Source organism: Papaver somniferum, chromosome 9, assembly GCF_003573695.1.
Source record: "Papaver somniferum cultivar HN1 chromosome 9, ASM357369v1, whole genome shotgun sequence".
NCBI classification, from domain to species: Eukaryota; Viridiplantae; Streptophyta; class Magnoliopsida; order Ranunculales; family Papaveraceae; genus Papaver; species Papaver somniferum.
In genome coordinates, this window is record NC_039366.1 from 170,990,391 (window position 1) to 171,006,034 (window position 15,644).

At 38.2% G+C, this 15,644-nt stretch overlaps 2 protein-coding genes across 4 annotated transcripts; one reads left to right on the forward strand and one right to left on the reverse strand.

Annotated features, from left to right (window-relative positions):
* The first annotated feature begins 3,408 nt into the window (after positions 1 to 3,408).
* LOC113308445 (probable mediator of RNA polymerase II transcription subunit 26b) lies at positions 3,409 to 7,125 on the forward strand. Of its 2 annotated transcripts, XM_026556907.1 has the most exons (10): positions 3,409 to 3,745; positions 3,955 to 4,083; positions 4,392 to 4,822; positions 5,195 to 5,263; positions 5,498 to 5,580; positions 5,796 to 5,851; positions 5,952 to 6,047; positions 6,153 to 6,406; positions 6,540 to 6,621; positions 6,709 to 7,068. In XM_026556907.1, exons 3-10 carry the CDS (start codon positions 4,421 to 4,423, stop codon positions 6,837 to 6,839), a joined length of 1,173 nt encoding a protein of 390 aa, XP_026412692.1. In that variant the 5' UTR covers positions 3,409 to 3,745; positions 3,955 to 4,083; positions 4,392 to 4,420; the 3' UTR covers positions 6,840 to 7,068. The 2 variants fall into 2 exon arrangements, with proteins under 2 accessions (XP_026412692.1, XP_026412693.1); XM_026556908.1 differs by having other exon boundaries at positions 3,716 to 4,083; positions 6,709 to 7,125.
* Positions 7,126 to 7,404: 279 nt separating this feature from the next.
* On the reverse strand, positions 7,405 to 12,337 carry LOC113309051. 2 transcript variants are annotated; one of them, XM_026557479.1, is made up of 9 exons: positions 12,076 to 12,337; positions 10,775 to 11,743; positions 9,808 to 10,666; positions 9,375 to 9,673; positions 9,057 to 9,163; positions 8,732 to 8,882; positions 8,474 to 8,626; positions 7,903 to 8,066; positions 7,405 to 7,765 (listed from the first exon to the last, which is right to left on the reverse strand). In XM_026557479.1, exons 2-8 carry the CDS (start codon positions 11,513 to 11,515, stop codon positions 7,941 to 7,943), a joined length of 2,436 nt encoding a protein of 811 aa, XP_026413264.1. In that variant the 5' UTR covers positions 11,516 to 11,743; positions 12,076 to 12,337; the 3' UTR covers positions 7,405 to 7,765; positions 7,903 to 7,940. The 2 variants fall into 2 exon arrangements, with proteins under 2 accessions (XP_026413264.1, XP_026413263.1); XM_026557478.1 differs by having other exon boundaries at positions 8,732 to 8,903.
* Positions 12,338 to 15,644: the final 3,307 nt, after the last annotated feature.

Here is a 15,644-nt window from a genome sequence, read left to right on the forward strand (position 1 = left end):
TGCAATCTCTCCGTACTCCCCCGTAAGCGTCTATGAGTGTATGACGAGAGAGAAGGCATTCAACAGAAAGAGATATCCATCATGTCTAAATTTTAGACCCCACCGTTCGGTAATCCCCTGGCTCTGGATTGGCCAACGGGATGACAGGTCCCAAACATAGCACAAGGTAATCCCTTCGTGACACTATGGTCTCAAACACTCACTTTGCTCAGCGATAATGAATTCATAAATCTGCACAAGGATGGGGCAAGAGCAACCACATAAATAGTTAACGAATTTGTTACTACTTATGCATCTTACATTTATTCGATGATGTTTGTCACTCATACCATGAACTCATATTATTTCCTATTACATAGAAAACATTTACTTAAAATTGTGATACACTGATGCTTTTATGCCAATTAGAGGAGAGCAACAAAACTCAATTCAAAGGCTACTTCGATGGGGGAATGGTGATTCCATCAAAGAACTTTTCATTTCAATTTTGTGCAGGTACTCAATTTATGAGGAGTGTCACCACTGTGAAATGAATGGACGTCCAGTCCTCCTTCCAAGGTGAAAGGCAAACCAAAGACCCAAAAAATGACACCAAGGTGGGCGAACAAGTCACCCAGCATGCAAGCTGCTCGAGTTAACCGACGGACTGCCGACGTTAAGTCACCTGGTAATCCAAAGACGAAGACGGCGAGCCAAAGTCCAGAGATAACCGCCGCATGGCCTGGCCCAAGGCTGCTGTAACGACGATGTTGCATAACTAGCAACGATATAAAGTCTTCGGCAACGATGATATAAAGTACACTGACGATGTAGGAAGATGCAAAGATTGCACCAACAGCACACAATGGGGCACCGATTCCCTCTCCCGATGATAAAGCTTCGTCCTCACACACGCTGACAAACTTTTAGCGTAACCATTTACTGTCTTATGCAGATACATGACCAGATTGTCCATCCATTGAAACCTCACCAGTAAATGGTTCAACTCGAGGTGAAAACGAAATGAAGCTACTGCTGACCCACCAGTGTTGCTGCCATGAAGAGGAGATCCCAGTTCGAGTGGATAATAACATCGACAACACACCAAAGGTGCACGGCTCAAACCTGACGACGGTGCAAGATAAACTGAAGCATAAATTAACCCAAGTAAAAGTGCGATGACTATGGACTAATCCTGATGACGATGATCTAAGAAACCCACTACCTCTGAAGAGAGGAATAATAGCTGGGTAGTATCACTTTGATGATCTAAGAAACTCGATGAACATAGTACGGAGATGATAAATCAAAGCTTTGATGACGATGTGCCAATGTACGATGACAACAACAAAGTCCCCGAAGATCAGTTCATATGGTACCCACGATCAACCCGATGGTTGTTCCCAGTCCGAAGCTCGGTACAATCCCAGCACGATGCTATAAAGCCAAACGATGACACAAGGCCTGACGCTAATAATCCAGCTGACCCGAAGTACCCAAAGCTTAATTCGGATGATAGCTTCGGACCAATCCAAAGTCGTAGAGCAGCCGATATGTAACAGTAGCATAGCCAGACCCAAGCCAAATGACGATAGTCCAAATACACACTAACCTCCTGAAGCTTCCCTATACCTAAAGCTGCTACTCATGGGGCAAACACGTTGCTATTTGATGTTACCGTTGTTGCTGCAAAGATATTGCGGCCCGAGCCAAGCATCGCCATTACTCTGCCCCAGATGAAGTCCCACCGCAGATACAAGACTGGGGCAATGTCGTGAAAGCGTGGCCATGCAAGCTGCTGATGAAAACAAGGCGCTGCTACTGACATTTCTTTACTATGGCAAACATGCCGCTGAAACTGTTATATGGTAGAAATGGAAGGTTGAAGAGCCTTCATTCTCTATTTCCGCTGTCATATGGTAGAGATGTAAGGTTGAAGAGCCTTCGTTCTCTATCTTCGTTGTCATATGGTAGAGATGGAAGGTTGAAGAGCCTTTGTTCTCTACCTCAGCTGTTATATGATAGGGAGTGAAGGTTGAAGAGCCTTGGTTCCCTATCTTCATTCAATTCCTTCATTGGACTTCATTCTCATTGAAGAGACTTTCTAGTTGCTGAAAGAGACGTGTGAAGCTAATACGCACAAGACAACGTCGTGATAGAAGAGCTGTTGATGTTATGACGTACAAGATGATGATGCTGTAATACGTAAAATGTTGCTGCTACTTCACAGCAACCAAAGTTGACCAAGATGACGAGAGGAACGATGACCGGTGCCATGCTACTGCTGCTCGATGAATTGAAGCTATGTTATCACTACTCCGCAATACAACATTGGAGCACGAAGCCATCTCAAATAACCAATATGAGAGGACCTGCCAACGATGAGGTCAGCAAAGTTTCAACTACCATTGCCGCTGTGGACAAGTCCTGTTGCGACGTAGCTAAAGTTGTTATTTGCGGGTGCTGACAAGTGTTCCCAAACGCGAAGGTGGCAGGGGGCCAGCAAACAACAAAGATTCTCCGAACCAATGAGAAAGAATGGGGCAAGCCGTGCAAGAGAAGCCACATATCAGATAAAAAAGGTAAGATACATTTTAATTCCATGTGCTGGAACGTTTCAGAATTTCGCTGAAGAATAGGGGCAAGTATATATACTGCAACGCAGTATATTCTTCACGGAAATCCCTCCACAAAGAACACAAAAGCTTTCCAACAAAGAACAGATGGAGGAAACAACAACCAATGCAATGACAAACCAGGTGGAAGTGATTTTTTCTCAAGGATTATTCATCAATAACCCTCCAAAAAAAAAGGGACAAATTGTATACACCATAAAATACATTGACACGTGGATGGTGATTAGAAGCTGAAATAAGATAATGTTAAAACAACGCAACACACTACATCAATTCTAAGAATGCTTAGAAACTAAGTTAATGTCACTTTTGTAAATAACTAGTATCCCTTTTCCCTATAAAGATGGGAAGATAAGGAAGAGAAGGGGACAGATTTTTGGGGGTCAGAAATGAAGGGAGTAAGAGATCCACTATCTCTGAAGAGAGGAGTAATAGCTGGGTTGTCTCTCACTACCTTCGTACTACCTTCGTTATACCTTCGTTACTGAAACTTTCACTAAACTTCATCATCATTAATGGAGTTCATCAACCTTGTAACAAATCAAAAGCATAATAAACTTTCTTTTACCTTCCCGTGGATGTAGACACTCCGTTGTAGACACTCCGTTGTCGGACCACGTTAATTATCTTTGTGTGAATTCTCTTTTATTTACTTACATTTCATCATTGGCTTGTCATTTTAATTTATATCTTGCTGTTTCATCATTTTTGATCAATTGGTTGTGATACTAGAAAAATGGTATTCACACATATGTCGGTCACATATAAAACTTTGTATCTCTCTGTTGAGAGCTTTTGTGTAATGAAATTGTTCTGATAATTCCATAACAACTAACTCAGTCGTAGGAATTATTTTATTTTATATGAATTGATAGCTTGTATGGAATGTGGTATCCCTGGTGTCTATATATAAGGAGAAAAATTCATGTACAGCAGGAAAAAACGGACTTGGTCATAAAGATGAAAAATGTGTTCATATAAAATTTGCAAATAGTGGTTTGGGAACGTGGAAAATAGACGCTGGCGGTCCCGGAATTGCCTGGCGGCTAACAAATGACGGCTGCTGTCTGGCTATAACCCGAGGGTAGTATTAGACTGTTCTGGTTCTGAAGTTTAAACAATTTCCTTAGGTGCGTGATGATTACGCACGCTGTAACATTTCTCTTTGTGCCCAAGTAAATATTCTAATCCTACCTGGCTAAGACAAGCGCCAGCTACTAGAAGTTTCTAGTTCTAATTTTTGGTTTCTACAAAAGCCCGCGAAATTTGGTTTTAAACTTTTTAGTTTCCCACGGGTCTCATCTTAAGTTTCCAGTTTTGCCCTAATTTCTTTTCTCAGAGCTGGAGTTTCATCGTTTTTGGTCTCTACAAGTGTAAGATACTTGAATCCCAAAGCTACAATACTTCATAAATATTTCTTTTCCAGCATAACGATTTTGAAAACCTCTTTGATCGTCTTTAATCTCAGGTACCCATCTCTTCTCCGACTCTACTCCTGTTTAGTTTTCCTTTACACCTTATAATTGCAATAAAATTAGGTTTTTGTTTCACTTTTAGAGGGTTCTGTCGTTTTTATTTCAAGAAACCCCAAGATAATTAGTGTTTTTATTTCAAGAAACCCCAAGATAATTAGTATTTGTAAAATTTGGGGGTAATTGAAGTTTATTAGGTTTTGATCTGTCCTAATTAAAAAAGGAAATTCATGGTATATTAACCATTTTGTCTGATTTTATGCTTCAATAAAATTTTGTCTGATTTTTGGTGTTGTGTTTACAGAGAGGCCTGAACAAGAAACTGGGTTCACAATGAAACCTGAAGAGCTTGAACGGTGGAGGAAATACTTCGCTAGTGCTAAGGGTTCTGACATATTTGATATATTGAACTATGGAATTATTGTGGCTGCTATAGATTGCCCTATGGAGTTCAGAATTCGAAGGGATCAGATTGCTGAAACATTGTATTCATGTGGATCAATGAAAAAATGTTGTTTTCTGTCTGAAGGAGATGCTAATTGCGAGTATAAGTCTGGTTCCAATACTACTGTTGCTTGTGTAGAAGAAAATAAGGATGACTGTAGAGTAAAAGGTGAGAGTATTGATCATGAATGTGATGAGATGGAGATGAATAGAAACGACCCTTTTTGCGAGAATCAAACTGTAGAGGAAGTTTTAAAGATCAAACAAGTTCTCTTAGACAGTCAAAATAAGGTATACCTCTTCACTTGCCCTATTGAGCTCACTACTTTATTTCCACATATGGTCTCTTTCATATAGCTAGCCCTATTCTAACTTCAATAAGGTTTTCCAGATACAACCAGTTTATGTTTAATGTGGTCAAAGCAAAGCACTTATTGTTTGTTATGATTTGTGTGAAGAGTTTCCTAGGTAGAGTGTAGATTCCATATTAAGGTCAATATGATGTCCATATCCTGTTATTATATTGATCTCCTGGGTGCGTTTCGAAATGATTTAGTATCATTCTCTTTTCAATTTTAAGATGCTATACAAAATTTAGTAAATTCTTTGAACCCATTTCCAAGTACTGAATCAGAATTCAATTGGTGTCATTTTTTTGTGCAGTCTGAGGAGGAATTGTTGGAGGCTATGAGAAGGCTTCAAATGATGATTATTTCTATGGATACGCTGAAGGTTCGACTACAAAGATTTTTTGTTATTATTACTGTGTCCTTTTGTGAATCTCTGTTAATTTTTTCCCTTTTCATCATACTTGCTATATTAGATGTCATGTTGAGTTTATGCTGCCTAAGTTGTGTCAAATATTACTTACCCCACATGTGGCAGCATGTCTGATACAACTCAAGGAGATTGGCGGTGTTAAGGAGATTGGCGGGCTACTTCTCATTGATTTGATTTTCTCTTCAGGTAACTGCGATTGGAAAGGCGGTCACTGGCATTCGAAAGCACTCGTCAAAGCAGATCTCTCGCCTTGCCCGAACTCTCATCGAGTATGTCATTGATAACTGGTTGTTAGTTTCATTACTTGACTGTTTACATGGTTACTAATTTCTTCCCTAATGGGAGCCTCTATTGTAGTTTTGTGTCTGAGATATGCCGAGCATCTTTTTAAGCAAAGCAACAATCTAAAATACCATAGTAGAGGTGTATACCTTAATTTAGTGAGATTATCTTATAGTTGGAACTATTTTACATTGAATTGCAGAGGGTGGAAGCTAATGGTGGATATGTGGATGAGTGCTAACGATGAAGCTATTGCTGGTACCAAAATTTTCAATTGTTATCCAAGTTGTGTATGGCTTCCCTTTCTATTTTTCTATTTTAGGTTTATTCTAAGACCCCATTATTTTCACGAATGTAGCTGGAAAAATTTCATCAGGTTCCGGGAATACCTCGGTTGTGGACGAAGGAAAGGACCCTACACCCCCTCCTAAGGAAAAAGCCACCGGTGATGGAAGTGAGTCGATCTATAAAAAAGCGTTGCACTTATACGAGTTTGTTTGTTTCCTACAGAATACACTCTCCCTTAAAATCATTTTCTTGGTTGATGTTATTATTGCAGATCTCCGAAATCCACCTAATGAGGTTCGGCACAACTGTATTCCTACAATGCAGAGGAAAAATACTCCAAATAGCAAGCCACTAAAACCTCATCAGGCTAAGGTCATCACAACCGAGAAGAATGGACCCAAAGTGGCAAGAAAAGAAACTGAGACCAGAATGATGACTATAACCCCAAGTGATGCAACTAAGCTGCGTAATAACTTAAGTTCAGTTGAAGGTCATCAAAAGCTTTCTTTGAGTGGTCCAACAAATGTAAGTATCACATGTACAATTTAGCTATCCAAACTTTTTAATACGTCTGAAGATCGATTTAGCCCTGCATTGAGAGTTGGAAATAAAAAAGTGGAGCAACTAATATCTTAAACCGTGCTCTTTGAGGTTCCAGGATGTGGATGAAATCTCAGTTCAAATGAAACTTGAAGCTAGCAGGAAAAGGCTTCACGATGGATACCAACAAGCAGAGAATGGTCCGTTCTCTTTCATTTGACTCCTTCAGATTTAAATTAGATTTCATTGGACAGTGTACTTAGATGCCTTGTTCATTGTTTGTACAGCCAAGAAGCAAAGAACGATAAAGGTTATGGACTTCAAAGACATCCAGTTGAAGAGCCCTGGTAGTGGCAAACTCAGCCATATTAAACCTAAGAAGCCGAACTTATTGCAATTGCTCAGGCTAAAGCGATAAATGCTTGGACATCACAAAGCATGCATACAGGAATCCTACTAAACCTTTTGTATTTTGAAGTCATTGATGGAAGAACATCAAAACATGTTTGTAACTGCAAATGACAGCCACCTTCATCCATAGATTTCCATGACTGTTAAACAAGAAACTACTGAAGGAGAAAATGATTGTATATTCTGAGCCACCACCTAAGTTCATAAATCATAGTGTACAGATAAAATATTTGGAAGATAAAGTGTAGTTTGACATATATATTCCGTTCAATAGATTTTTCTGATTCTTGCTATTGTTCATGTGTCCATTATAAAATGTGGTAAGCCTACTGGTGGCAATGTGGTGTTTAAAATAGAAGTATGTTAGCTGAACTAGCCAGAAGAAATGATCAACTTGTCAGAGGTATTACTTCTGCAGGCACCTTTTACCCACCTCTAAAGTCTGGGTAGAGCTTTTCCAGTTTACCATCCTAATATCTGGATCTTGAAGATCATAATGAGAATTCAGACTTGATCTATTTTTTAGGTACACGGTTCAACACCGACAGCAGCCACAACAACAAAAAGGAACTCTTTGATTTTCTTATTATTTGATCGGCAAAGAAAAAATATACTATTGTCTGACGAAGGATTTAATATACAGCGGGCCAATTGGCCATAATATCAGCAAAAGAGACGTTTTTAAAGACGACCACATGAATATCTGGTACTTCGCGTTATTCACAACAGCAACAACACTAGTTTCCTTGTTCAGCTCTGAAGTTTATTTCACATTGAATGCACCAAACGATTGCCAATTTGCCATAGGGGTCATACACCAGAACTTCGACTGCACCTTAAGTTTTGAATATGCTGCCAACTTTGCAACATTGAACACATCTTCTGGCATTGTGAATCCTCATTTTAGTTTATCTTTAAAGTGAGACCATACTTCTGCAGCGAAAGAGGAATTACTTAATGTTTATTGGTCTGAAGTTTCTTATCATTTTACTGTTACAGTAGCAATGCATACTGAACATAATTATTAACAACAAATACATAAAGATAAATAGAGAATATTCAAACCATACCTATCCTTCGACTGTAGCATAGAGGAAAAATATTATGACTAGCCCTGTTCCGTAGCTGAGAATAATTCTGGAGACCTAAATTTGGGAAGAGAAGAAAACTGGTGCTTCTCCTCGATAGGAAGTAGCCGTCCCAAATGTAAGCTGTTCACTATCCAGCTTACTGGCTGCAATAATAAGTGATGATGGACATCAGATACAGATATGGAATAGTCACAATTCACAACATGAAAGGTCTTAGGCTGCATTAGGCTGGTGATCTGAGTCCAATGCTTACTAATAACATGACGTATATGCTTGGATAAGCCTGACAAACTAATTCTAAATATAAAACTTTACAGCACAATCCAGCTAAAGGTCCAACATAAACCACTTTCAAGTGATTCACCGTAACTTATCGGTTCTCAAGGTTAAGTTTTCAGGTTTTGAAAACGCACATTCTTTACATTTTGGATCTTAAAAACTGTTTAGAAGAACCCAGATATTCGAGTCGTATTCTAGTGATAGAAAGTTCATTTTTAAATCCCCAACCATAGTAATTCAGAAGTAAGAACCAAAAACTGTGAACACTAACCATCATTTGTAGCCTTCGTTCAGAGGCACATTTTCTCAAGTGACGTGACGTCCTACTGTCATCTTCAGCAACAATGGCTCCCAGCGAAATACTTTCAGTCTCTAAGCTTTGGATCAACCACTGAAGAGTTTTAAACAACTGACCACCTCCATGCTGGAAACATTTAATCACGCTTTTAACATGAAACATAAATTGTGAACAGATACTTCTGCTTCCTTCAAAATGCATGAGAAGAAGTATCAGAAAGATAGAGCTTACCTTAACAACCTTAGCAAATTTGTTACAAAATCCGGGTCTGCCGTGGAGCATTATTCCTACCCCGTCAAACATCCCGGCCTTATTATTGCAACAGACTGGCCATCCTAAGCTAGCGAACTTAGACCCGTATTGATTGGAAAAAATCATGTATCTGCCAAGGGAAATGATCAATCTGGAGGAAGGAGTTTAAGAAAATAATAATGAAGTTCTAAAGTTTGGACAGCTTTACTGCTGCCTTATATGATAATCCACTTTAATCAAGGAGCAAAGTCTCCAGCACTAACACAAATAATAACATGCAATAAAAGTAGAGTATCAAACTTACTTTTGTGGTGGTAATACTGAACCTGACGCCACTGAATCAGTGAGCCAGTTAACTTTGAGCAAAAAGGCATTGATCGCACAACCATACAAGAATTTAGTTGTTCGTGACTGCACCAAAAAAAATACAAGAGAACGTAAGTTTACGAAGAATACTCAAGCTGCTGTACATCATCAATTTTAGCTTCTGGAAGGGTCAATTATAGCTTTACTATGTACTATGCTTGACGTAATTAAGAAGCTCCAGTTTATAAACCATTGCTACTCAACCTAAGCATCACAAACCCATATATTGTTTTAGTCAGTCTTTACATACACCAACCTTTCTCGAACTGATCACAATAGGAAGTGGCCGGTGTTTGCACTTGGATCCTTTCATTTTTCTTGAAGGTGAAGGAACTTCAGATAGAACGAAACCTCCATGTTTACTAATCAGCTGACCAAGTTTTGTTTGTCTCTGACTTGTAAAACCTGTCAGCAAGAATTCTAATCCCTGAAAAATCATTTTTGTCTTATCCTTGATTTTCCATGAACTCAGATAAGTATCTACTTCTTCGCATCTTATGTCTGATTGGAGACCAGAACCTTTTGATCTTTTGCGAGTCCTGGTTATTCTTGAGCCTAAACATATACACGGAATAAGTAACTGAGATACTTCGAACTCCTGCCAAAAAGTTGAACAAGAAATCCTAGCTGTTCTAATCTATTTAAACAAAGGCTAGAAGTCTAAATCATAAGTGGCCTGTTGTACTTACGCATTTCGTGTGCAGATTTGCTCTCCCCCAAAATGATTTCAGCTTCTGAAAATCGAACTTTCTTCTTCTCCCGGCCGAGGTTTTCACAACCATTCAAAATTTTGAATTCCATCAGTTCTGCTCTTGCAGTACTTTCTACATTCACAACTTCGGTGTTATTTGAAAATTTCTGACCTTTAGACTCCAGGCATAAGAAAGTTGGTTCTGCAATAGCTGGCCCATCGTGATCCTTGTAATAGTATTCACAAGCAGAGGCCTCTGTGAATAAAATTTTGGTCGAATCCTTTATATGCGATGGTTTGAAGCAATCAGCAATTTCCTCGGAGTTGGCAGCAAGAGAAAGCCCCAGAGTGCTATAATTCTTCAGAGAGCTCAACCGTCTGAGACATGTAACCGTAGAACCTTCACCATTAGTATTGAGAAACACATCTTCCCCATGGGGAAATCTGCAGTGTAACCCTCTGGTACTTCGAAGTGACCTCTCCCACCCTAATTGGGTATACCAGTTCTCTCCAGCTCCATTTTCCGTAATTTTCTGATTGGTAGTGATGACATCGGTATTAGTATAAGAAATACTGCATGGCACAATGGAACAAAGAGGATCTGCCAAAGAATTACTTGAGCAGATATTTTGGGAAACTTCTATCCTCTCGCTATTGGTTGTGCGGCTTGTGCCACAAAAACCATCATAGGCAACGCTTGGCAAGGACGCCATTTGAGACAGAAATCCTGGCATTGCAACTGAGTTTTCATCTTGAATCACATCTGCAGATTCCGAGAAAAAACTAGTCTCCCCAATGAAATACTTTGGTACGGCTTTAATAGTATTCATGTCCACATCCACGATAGCTGCAACATCCTTGGAGAGTAAAGGAAATGGAAATTAATGGAGCTCACTCAATTAAGAAAATATAGCCAGTAATCCCCAACAAGAGACGTAAATAGTAAAATAAACATATTTCCTAACCTTGGGTTCTTCCAAAGTACTTCGATTTTTGTGGATTAACTGATGAAAATGAGTATTCAGATCTAAACATGGATCAGTCCAAAGCATATGTTGTGGTGCATAACCAGGACACTTCGACAAATTTGAACCCATCGCTAAAGCATCTTCAAACTTATTTTCACTGCAAATATCATTACAATCAAACAGTTGAGGCTTAGCATCAACATTCTGAGTTTCACCATCACATCCATATTGATTGTCCACATGCGGTGTCTCAAGTACAAGATAAATATTTTGCACTGAGTTGCATTCGTTCTTTTTAACTGAACTGGAGCAGCACATAGTGTCAAGTTGTGCAGCAGACAACCCTACATCATCAAAAGCGTCTGCCATATCATCTTCATCCAAGTCGGATAACAAATCAGTTTCACTTTCACTGACCTCCGTGGCAACGAAATCAGAAATGCTGTCTAACCCATCTGAGCAAACGCTATTCCTTGCTTGCTTCACACGAAGTGCAATATCAACTACAGAGGCAACAGGAAATGAAGCAGAGTCCCCCTTTACTATTTCGGATATGACCAGTGCTTCTGATGCTGCAATAGAGAGCTCAATTGTATCTTTATTCATATCAACATCATTTTGCTCTTGATTTTTCTTCTTATCAATCTGATCACCTCTGATGAGATATCGGGTCCTATTACTAAACATTCTTGACTTGGTTGCAAGGGTTGCGATCACCCCACCTTTCTTATTCTCCATTTTGCATTGCCAGCTCTAGCCTTTGGACTAGACGAAATTTCAGCTTCTGGTTGTATAGACAGAACTCTTTCAAAACCTTTCTAAACTACTAAACTATTGGTTTAGTAGAAAAATATTGGTTTCATCTTGTACTAAACTACCAGACAGAACTCTTCTGGTTTTATCCACCTTACTAAAATACTCCGGATCTGTCTGACGTCTCATCGCACAAAAATCTACAAGTTCCAACTGTTAAAGGGAAATGTACATACAAGATTAATTGTCTAAATCCCAAACATTAGATTACAGTCAGCGCTAACAAACGAACAAAGATTAAGAACGAGACACGCCTAATCGAAATGCATTGCATCTAAGATTATTATAGTAAGCAAAAATATTCAAAATCAAGAAAAGAAATAATAATTATTGAAGGTTACAACTCACGAATATCATGTTATGTTTTGCAAAACTGTTAAAAGAAGCATTATAGATGAATTATTTAGGGGGTTTTCGAACAAAAATAAGAGAAGAGAAATTTATTTGCAACAGCAAAGAACAAAAAGATAAGAAGAAGAACTTACAAATGAGATTTCTTTATCTGATCGATGATAAATGTAAGCTCCAACCTTGTATAGAAATGTTGCGAGCTCTTAAAATCTCACTGCGAATTAATTAGGGTTTAAGATTAGGGAATCTTTTGGCGCGAAAGGAAAGTAGGAGACGAGATCTAAGGTTTTTTCAAGGTGGGCTGGCTCCACCAAATAACGGAAATACCCTTGATAAGTGAAATGAGCCGCCAGATTGGAGTGTTTTTTTTTTCTTTCTTTTTTTCTTTTTGCTACAAAGAAAAACAACTAAGAACAAAACTATAAGTAACAACAATGTCGTACTGTCGTGGCCGAAATACGAGAGGGGGGTTTGGTGGAGAACGACCACATATTGTAACCGTGACTTAGAACATACTTAGCTGGAATATGGGCAGTGACGTTCCCATCTCTTTTGTTGTAGACGAACTTGACCTCGGAAACTCTTTCTTGCATTGGCTCTAATTTGGAATATTAACTTACATAATAGGGATGTGAATATTTTCCTCAGTCGTCATCTTGACCAACTTCTCACCATCACTCTCTATTATAACTATGTGCATCCTGTTGACAACAGCAAAGTCAATAGTCAGTGAGACAACCATTTCAGCTTTAATGGGACTCAGCACCTCATGAGAATTAGTACCACAACCTTTAAACTTAGCGCCACAATCTCTAGCCACTACTACCTAACCTGACTTAAAGTTATCAAAAACTGCATCCACATTCAACTTGATCCAATTGATTTCCAGGTGGTTCCATATAGCTGCCATTTTCCTCGGGTCAATAGAATGGGGGTTTGTATTTCTTCTTCCAAAAGAACTGATGCAGAGCAGTTGAACCATAAAACGCCTTCCTTGATGATTCCATGGATTGGACGAATTCTGCAGTTAAAAACTTTATCATTTATGTTATTCCAAAGAGCCCACATCACACAACTACCCATTTTAATGACTTCGTAATTCCCTTTTTCGGCAAGCCATTCAGTAATAATTTTTTTGCAGCTCACGTCCCTATATATTACAATTCTGCAGCCAAGAGATCCAAAAAAAGTGTTCGCAGCCACTGGGCAATCAAAGAAAATGTGATTTATATCTTCAATGGTTGCACTGCACAACCTGCACTCTTGATTTATACCTGTAATATGTTTTATGAGGTTCTTGAAAATAACTAGACCTTCATGCACTACCCTCCAAGTAAACATGAGAATTTTTGGTGCTAAATCTTTTATGTTCCAAATATTTTCCAAGGGAAAGTATCATTGTGAGTGTTATATGAGCTAGGTACATTGTCTTTGAGAGCTTTTATGAAAGATCTGCATAAAAATGTACCATTTGGATGAGGTTTCCAGAGCATTTGGTCTTCGCCATCTGGTAAATATGTGTTAAGGATCTAAGTAGCAGAGTCTCGTGGAAGAGTTGAGTTATATTGTCTTCGTTCCACCTAGTGGGATCATGTAGAATAAGGTCAGAAACCTTGCATATATTTCCCAACGAAGAATTTTCTTTCAATTTATGCTTGCTATTAGGGTGGTTGTTGAGCCAAGGTTTTTTTGTTACATGAATTATGTCTCATTTTTCAATGTTCGAGATGCAGTTGTCTTTCATATCTTCTTTGCAGTCAATAATTGTTTTCCAAGTTGAAGTGCTTCTCGAGTTTGCTGTAGCTTCCCAGAAGGACTTGTATTTAAAATACTTTGCTTTCATAATAACACCCCATTTACAATTATGATTGTCAATGATTCTCCAGACTAGCTTCTCAATCTAAGCTATGTTAAGATGAGTTAGAGATCTTATTCCCAAACCACACTGGTATTTCTTTTCAAGGAATCTAATCCAATTTATGAAATAAGTCTTTCTTATGCTCGAATTGTGACCCCACCAGAAGTTTCAGATGATCCTTTCCAACTTCGAAATTAGAGTCTTTGGAAGAATAGATGTGGTCATATAATATGGAGGAATCATCCTCAAAATAATTTTGATATGCACTGTCTTCCTAACATGATTAGGGCGTATCCTTTTTGTTAGAGCATAGCTCGGCTGAACCCATCAAGCGTTAGTATGTCAAGTTTGGTTGTCATATTTAGTTACAAAACTCATTTAGAATCGCTTGATTATTTACTAGAGTCAACTTTGTTTAGGTTAGACTAGAAAGTCTAGGAATGTTGAGACGTACAAGTATTACTCTGAAGACCTGAAGAAAGTGAAAAAGTAACGACTGCAACGAAAACATCATCCTTCCTCTTGAGGTTAGGAATACTGACTTGATCTTTTTTCTATTCTTGACGTATCTTTCAAGTTGCTTTATATTGAAAACATAACATGCGAAGCTATATTTATAAAATATACTCTAGTGATTAGATCACTTGGTCATAGCATTATGATCAAAGTATCATGGAATTATTTTACAAAGTATAACGCTTATCTTTTGAACTTCGTAAATACGACATCAACATAATTTATGTATTTAGTTACTTGATTATGTGTAAGGATATAGGTGTGATTTCATCCTAGAAAACTATGTATTATTACATTAGTTTAAGGAAGTATATTTGTGAACTTGATTCATGATCGAAAAGGAAATCATGAATGTGTTGGCCCGGTTCTTTATTGAATATCTTTTGATGACCAGTACTAGATGACAAGGTAAAACCTATCTTGACTTATGTTGAGAATCAAGGTATAACTGGTCATAGCCTATAATGTGTAGCAAGGTGTAATCGGTCATAAGATGATCCATAAAGCAAGGTGTAACCGATCACAAGCTACATTGTGAAGTAGGGTGTAATCGGTCACAAGTTGAATTGGAGAGCAAGGTGTAACCGATCACAAGCTACTTTGGGAAGTAAGGTGTAACTGATCACAAGCTACATTGGGAAGCATGGTGTAACCGGTCACAACCTATCTTGGGGAGCATGGTATAGCCGATCACAACTAATATTGTGAGTCATGGTATAACCGGTCCCAAGAGAAAAACCGAGTTTCCAAAGTTCATATATTTCTTCATGTTGTGTGTGAATTAGAAATTAGGGTTTGCTAAGAAAAACTTCTAGATGGCGACATTATTTGGACATGTACATAACTTTTATCATTTATTGTTCAAAGATATTCATCGATGCTCAAGGTGATCCCATACCGAAATATTGAAAAGCATTTAATTATGATTTTCATAATATACGTTTTAATTACCAGCAATTAAAGCATATCCTCTGGAAAAGGTTTATTAGTAAATATGCAAAAACTAATAATAGAAGTTTTCAAAGAGAGATTTCAGAAACATTGTTTGACATTTAATTGGGAATAGAAAAACTGAAATTAGGTACTTTATTGCATATATTGAGAATATTTTCGATTTTAGAATTTCCTTGTTTTCCAAACAACCTTGGTCTATAAATACTTGAGTTTGCATTTCTTGCAAACTATACTAAGAGCCATGAAAACTTCATTTGTGTTGTTTCTGGTGGAGTCGTCTATCCGGAGAGGAAAGTACCCTAATTAGACGAAATCTCTTACAACCGCTCGTTTAAAAACTTATGTGGGATCAAGAAGCTCTACGAGTACCGATGG

What these genes read in the sequence shown, in the direction of transcription:
- LOC113309051 (XM_026557478.1), bottom strand. Translation starts at nt 11,515, where the DNA reads ATGGAGAATAAGAAAGGTGGGGTGATCGCAACCCTTGCAACCAAGTCA. An exon ending in AATTTGCTAAGGTTGTTAAG is followed by an intron (nt 8,627 to 8,731) that starts GTAAGCTCTATC and finishes AAATGTTTCCAG; the next exon opens with CATGGAGGTGGTCAGTTGTT. An exon ending in AACGAAGGCTACAAATGATG is followed by an intron (nt 8,067 to 8,473) that starts GTTAGTGTTCAC and finishes TTATTATTGCAG; the next exon opens with CCAGTAAGCTGGATAGTGAA.
- LOC113308445 (XM_026556907.1), top strand. Translation starts at nt 4,421, where the DNA reads ATGAAACCTGAAGAGCTTGAACGGTGGAGGAAATACTTCGCTAGTGCT. An exon ending in TCTTAGACAGTCAAAATAAG is followed by an intron (nt 4,823 to 5,194) that starts GTATACCTCTTC and finishes TTTTTTGTGCAG; the next exon opens with TCTGAGGAGGAATTGTTGGA. An exon ending in TTTCTATGGATACGCTGAAG is followed by an intron (nt 5,264 to 5,497) that starts GTTCGACTACAA and finishes TTTTCTCTTCAG; the next exon opens with GTAACTGCGATTGGAAAGGC.